At 45.1% G+C, this 6,726-nt stretch overlaps 1 protein-coding gene across 1 annotated transcript in view; it reads left to right on the forward strand.

Moving 5' to 3' along the window:
* Anks1a (ankyrin repeat and sterile alpha motif domain containing 1A) overlaps positions 1-6,726 on the forward strand; it is a 165,883-nt gene that overhangs the window by 80,948 nt on the left and 78,209 nt on the right. The window contains exon 9 of the mRNA XM_050139737.1: positions 4,357-4,635. Within this exon, the coding sequence (XP_049995694.1) occupies positions 4,357-4,635 (279 nt within the window). The remainder of the gene's footprint in view (positions 1-4,356; positions 4,636-6,726) is intronic.

The raw sequence follows: 6,726 nt of genomic DNA on the forward strand, positions 1-6,726 counted from the left end.
ATTTTTCGAGACAGGGTTTCTCTGTGATTTTGGAGCCTATCCTGGAACTAGCTCTTGTAGACCAGGCTGGTCTCGAACTCCCAGAGATCCGCCTGCCTCTGCCTCACAAGTGCTGGGATTAAAGGCATGCGCCACCACCACCCGGCTCTATCCAGTTTTTCTAACTTAAATTATCCCGTTTCTCTTTAACTACACTTTGCCTCTGAAGTTTTTACCTTTCTTTATTCTAATATCTTTCTTTTCTTCCTATAATGTGGCTGGCTGTGTGGCTGGATGGCTAGTCTCTGGTGTTTTTCTCTCATCCTTTTCTTGATCCTTCCCCTACTCTCCAGCCTGGATTTCTCCTCCTATTTATAATCTCTGCCTGCCAGCCCCACCTATATCTCTCCTGCCTAGCTATTGGCTGTTCAGCTCTTTATTAGACCAATCAGGTGTTTCAAATAGGGAAGGTAACACAGCTTTACAGAGTGAAACAAATGCAACATAAAAGACTAACACATCTTTGCATCATTTAACCAATGTTCCACAGCAGAAACAAATGTAACACATCTTAAACTAGTATTCCACAACATTCCCCCTTATTGTCTAAACAAAAATGTAAGGTTTCAACTTTAACATAGTAAAACTGTCTACAACAAAAACAGTTATCAAGCCGGGCAATGGTGGCGCATGCCTTTAATCCCAGCACTCGGGAGGCAGAGGCAGGCGGATCTCTGGGAGTTCGAGACCAGCCTGGTCTACAGAGCTAGTTCCAGGACAGGCTCCAAAGCCACAGAGAAACCCTGTCTCAAAAAACCAAAGGGGGAAAAAAAAACAGTTATCAAGTAAGAATTACATTTACAAAGTCCATTTGTATTTATCTGATTCAGAAAAAATACTTCATTATCTATCTTAGTGATTCCAAAGTTTTATAACTAAGGAAAACTGCAATTATAACTATATAGTCTCCATCAAAGACTCCAGCAGGATGTCATATTACCTAACAACAGAGATATCTGGCTGCCTGAATAGTCACCCAAGCTTCTTCTGCAATGGGGCATCCATCTTTGTCTTACAATGAAGCAGGAAATTTGAAGGACTGTCCCTTATATTATCACAGTTCAGTGGTCGCTTTCTTCTCTGTCCTGCAGAATGTCTGGCAGACTCATCTGTGAAGCAGGAATCCCAAAGGACTGTCCTACCTTGTCCTAACAAAGTTCAACAGTCATAGGCCATATGGCATGTTGTCAGCAGTCAAGGCAAGAGCAGTTTCTTGCCCAAATGGCTAGCCTTCTCACATTGAAAGCAAACTCCATATGGATTTTCTCTGATGCCCATCATCCTTTTATGAAGTAAATTGGTGCTGCCAGGAGCAGATGTGTCTCATTGTCATGAAAATCCTTAGGTCTTAAACATCTTAAATACCATATTCTGTAGGTCTTTGAAGTGTTTGAAATTCACCTATATGCCTAAAATATACCCATTTTACCTTGAAAACATACCTAATGTGACTGCAAGTTTGATTATTATAGTTTAACTTATAACTTCATTTCTTTTTTTCTTTCCCCAAGACAGGGTTTCTCTGTAGCTTTGGGACCTGTCCTGGAACTCCAGAGTAGCCTCAAACTATGAGATCCACCTGCCTCTGGCTCCCAAGTGCTGGGCTAACCTCATTTCTTAGTTATCCATCGTATTTTAAAATGAGCTACATAAGCACAGTACCCCAAACAAGAGTAGAAATATGCAATATGACAAAAATAACTTAACATTTGTATCAATATACCAAAATCTATGCCAGTGCAAAATATCTGAGACAAATAGTTATCTTTTTATCCTGTATTCTTATATTCTCCTAAATCATAACCAACATCTATAACCCACTAAATAGCCAGAATCTACCCACACCCACCTCTTGGGAATGTGGGTGTCATTCTCTAGACTACTTCCTGGTGTCTATGAACAAAGGCATCTTTAGGGGGGTTCCAGAAGAAATTGAGATAATGACTGAGTCCTGGGAAGACCAGCAGTAACCTTTGTTGATAGATATCCCCTGTCAAGATTCAAAAGGTCTCGCCCATCACACCTGATCCATATCAACCTGGGAGGAATCCACACAGCCTCTCGTTTCTGTGGAAACAAAAGCAGAACAAAACTCTTCCCAGACAGTGAATTTTTGAGTTCCATTTATAATCAAGCATTCTTCACCTATATAGGCTCGTTCATTTCGGCAGTCCCTCTTTCAGTCCATGTAAGGAGCTGTGGTTGCCTTGCAAGGTCAGTGCGGCAGCGTCCAGGATGCAGCTCCCCGTGTTTTTCCATATCTGCAGCTTACTGTTTTTCATATTTCTCTACTTCTCTCCCTAAAAACTTTAGTTTTAATTACTTGCTTTTTTTCTGTGACATCTGTACCCTTTCTCTTTTCTTGAAGCCTGTGCACACTGTTAAACACACTGTAACTTGCTTAGAGGTTTGCCCGTCTGAACCTGACTTTACTCTGCATCTCTGTCCTTTTCTGACCGCGTGAGCCTTTAAATTGCTAAGCGGCATGCCTAGGACCTCTGCCACAACTTTGTCGATGGGCTCTGCCCACACCTCTGGCCTTGGGCCTGTCAGAGGTAGGTGACTGAGAGCTGCATTTGGGTCCCAGCTCTGTGCCAGTCCCCTGCACTGTGGCACGCGCTTTGTACTTAGTTTTGTGTTTCTACTTGGAGTGAAAAAGGTTGTTTAAGTGCGCTGCTGTGCAGCAGGATTTCCTTCTTTCTTTCTTTTTTGTTTGCTTGTTTTGTTGTTGTTTTTTCAAGACAGGATTTCTTTGTGTAACAGTCTTAGCTGTCTTGGACTTCATGGACTTCATTCTGTTGACCAGGCTGGCCTTGAACTCACAGAGATCCACCTGCTTCTGCTTCCCAAGTGCTGGGATTAAAGGTGTCTGCCACCACTGCCTGGCTAGCAGAGTTCCTTAAAGGAGTCATATCCCCTTCCTTTCTTTTTCAGCTTTCTCAGGCCCTAGGTATTTGAGCCTCATGTTCTCACGTTGGTATGCAAAAATGTAGTTTTTTTTTTTTTTTTTTACTTTTTGGGGGCCCACCACCCAGCTTCCAAATAACTAAACAGAGACTTATTCTTACTTATGAGTTTGTTTCTAACCAGCTTTTCTAACTAGTCCTGTTTCTCTTTACATTTTGCCTCAGGGCTTTCTACCTTTCTTTATTCTATATATCTTTCTTTTCTCTGCCTCTGCCTTGGGATTAAAGGTGTGCGCCACCAGGCCCGGCCTGTCCAGCTCTTTATTAGACCAATCAAGTGTTATAGACAGGCAAAGTAACACAACTTTACAGAGTTAAACAAATGCAACATAAAAGAATGCAACATCTTTGCATCATTAAACAAATGTTCCACAGCAGAGACAGATATAACACATCTTAAAATAATATTCCACAACAGACTCCTTTCTGGTTTACGGAATAGCTTGTTACGGTATGATGAAAGGCAAAGACAAATAACTGCTTCCCCTAGATGTAGACGGTAATAAACAGTAAAGCAACGTTAGAAGGGGTGGAATGGGACACAGCGGAAGTGGGTGGGCTTTGGACTCCCGGCCTGTCTTTGCTGGGTTCCTCAGCCCCACCCCTCCAAACTTTTCTTTGATTTTGGAATCTGCTAGCAGTGGGGTCAATCGTTCACTGAGTTCTTAACTTTCGAGGAGCCCACACTGGTATTTGTGACTATTACAAGGCACTCGGGGATGCCATTTCTAACAGTGCCGAGGAGACAGCATTAAGTCATACAGCTCCTTGTCTCAGAAAGGCTTTGCTTTCCTCTGAATCACTTAAAGTGGGCTCCATGTCCAAAGAAAGCACAAGGAGAAGGCGGAGCATGGCACACATCTTTAATCCCAGCACCTGGGAAGCAGAGGCAGGTGGATCTCTGTGAGTTTAAGGACAGCCTTGTCTAGTGAGTTCAGAAGGTAGGTAAATATCTGTGAGTTTGAGGATAGCCTGGTCTTCAAAGTGAGTTCCAGGACAACCAAAACTAAACAAAGAACCCCCCCCCCCAAAATCAACTATAATTTAAGTCATTTTAATTTTCAGTTACACATTGCCACATTTTCAGGTTAAATTGGCATCTACATGGTATTGAGACACTGGAATGCTTACAAAAAGACATAGGAATTACATATTTAAAGTAGTTTCTTTTTTGTTGGGAATTGGACCCAGGGCTGTGTGCATGCTAAGCTGAGTCCTACCACTATGCTGCACTCCCTGTATTGAATCAGAGAAAATCAGTCCTCGTTCCTATCATTACAGTTCGGCCAGAGTGTCTGGAACCCAAGGCTCTGCCCCCGCCTCCTAATGATGGTGTTCTCTGTCTTCTCAGGGAGCGTGGAGAAAGCAGTCACTGAACTGATCATTGATTTTGACACGCGCGCTGAGGAGGAGGGTCCCTACGAGGCCCTGTACAATGCTGTGTCCTGTCACTCCTTGGACAGCACGGCCAGTGGGCGATCATCTGACCGAGATTCCGTGAACAAGGAGACCGAGGCCACAGGAGCAAGAACTGCTGGAGTCAGGCCTGTACGTGGCCCAGGCCTGAGCCTCCCGGGGGCTGTGGTGGCAGCTATGGGTGCTGGCAAGAGGAAGTCTGGTGCTGGCTCATGTTTCAGAGGCCTGAGCTCACCTGCTGTTCTTTCGGGGGCTCTGTCTTGTATCTCCTGTTCAGTGTGGTAAAGCTACAGCTCATACTGAGGTAGAAGTTTGCTTTTTCAGGCTCCGTCTGTGTAGCGGGTTTGCATCTCTCCACCCCCACTGCCTTCACAGACATCCGTGTCTTCTGTTCTGGTTTAGCCTTAATGCTGTTCAAGCCTTTGGGCTCGTGGTTTGTTCTCTCTAGAGAGCAGGACTCCCCAGTGACAGGAATTGCTGTTCCAAGCCCTGCTTGCCCTACCAGCCCCGGGGGAGGGCATAGCAAGACCTAATCGGACAGTGTGTGCTCTTATTAGACAGAATATCTGCTGGCTAATTCTTTCTTGGCCCCATTTCATGAAAGCGGCACTGTGTTTCTCTTGTCTTGGTACTGCTCTGTCCATGGGCCTCCAGACTCCTGACTCACCTTCTCCCCCAGAGTCAGGAGGCCTCGTCTGTAGCCCTGTCCCTCCACACATTGTTATCCGAGTTTCTGTACTCTGGTGTTGTCTGACCTAGCTGGCTAACCACCTAGAGACAGATATGAGGGCACATGTGGGGTTTCTCCTGTTGGCCTTCCCTTCTGGCCCAGCTCTGATGGACACAGTCATCCTTGACCTTTCTAACTGTGGCCTGGAAAGGCCTAGAACTTCATGGAATGTTCTTTGTTGCCTGTCTGCTTGACCTGATGCAGTGGCAGTGTTTCCGTGTGGGTTTCAGTCAGCCCTCTAGTGTGGCAGCCTAGCAGAGTAGGAACTGCCAGCGCACTCCACACTCTGGTGAGTGGCGGAAGAGCATTTGCAAAGCGCGGCATCTCTCTTCCCTGTTGATATCTAACCTGTATGAGGCTTTGCTTTAAGTGGTGCTTACAGGTGTCTCCCAGTAGGGGGCACTAGTGCCTTGCTAGAAGCCACAGTGTCCTGAAGAGAGCTGAGTAACCTTTGAAGGCCAGCCTCTGCTGGTTGTGCTAAGCAAAAGCCAGAGCATCTTGGAATGGATGCTTTGGCATGTGTGCATGCATGTGTTGTAGCCATTCTTGTTCTCCTGTTCTGCCCTCACAGAAGGACTAATGGAGGCTGGTGTGGAGCAGAGAGGGCCCAAGTGCCAAAATTCAAAACAGCATCTTTGCCAATTTCTCTGGAAGTTTCTATCCTTCAGCATTCCAAACTCCACCTGAACTGAAAGCCTAGGGCTGAGCCTGGAGCCAGCCCTGTCCTAAGTAAACCAACTCCTGAGTAGGGGACTCCAGCCCTGCAGAAAACAGTGAGGAAGGTGCAGGTGCAATGGTTCCACAGCCTTTGGCTTTGTCACCAGGGTCAGCCTGGTCTACAAGAGCTATACAAGAGCAAGTTCCAGGACAGCTAAGACTTTTACATAGAGAAACCCTGTCTCAAAAAACAAAACAAACAAAACAAAACAACAACAACAACAAAAAAATAGCCTGGTGCTCATGCTCTGTGTAAATGAGCAGTGGTGGCTCCCGGGGCTCCCTGTGACCATAGGTTATAATTGAGGGGTGACTGAAAACAAGATATGCTGGGCGTGGTGGCACATGCCAGACTCAGAAACAGGAGGGTTTCTTTTTTTTTTTTTATACAATTTTTTTATATTTATTTATTTATTTATTTATTACACATACAGTGTTCTGCTTGCATGTATACTTGCAGGCCAGAAGAGGGCACCAGACCTCATTACAGATGGTTGTGAGCCACCATGTGGTTGCCGGGAATTGAACTCAGGACCTTTGGAAGAGCAGGTAATGCTCTTAACCACTGAGCCATCTCTCCAGCCCCTACTTTGAAATTCTTAACAAACAAAATGAAGTTTTTCTTTAAGATAGAGCACTCTCTGGTGGTGTGATGAGATGTCTCCCACAGTTTTGGACATTTGACTACTTGGTTTTCTGTTGGTGGCACGGTTTGGGTAGGTTTAGGAAATATGGCCTTGCTGGAGGAACTGTAAAAAGAAACCCTTCCTTCTCTAAGTTGCTCTGGTCAGAGAGTTTCATCACAACAATAGAAAGGTGACCAAGCTGGACAGTGGTGACACATGCCTTTAATCCCAG

The sequence above is a fragment of the Alexandromys fortis genome, unplaced genomic scaffold (genome assembly GCF_014885135.2).
Source record: "Alexandromys fortis isolate MF-2015 unplaced genomic scaffold, M_Fortis_MF-2015_v1.1 scaffold_9, whole genome shotgun sequence".
NCBI classification, from domain to species: Eukaryota; Metazoa; Chordata; class Mammalia; order Rodentia; family Cricetidae; genus Alexandromys; species Alexandromys fortis.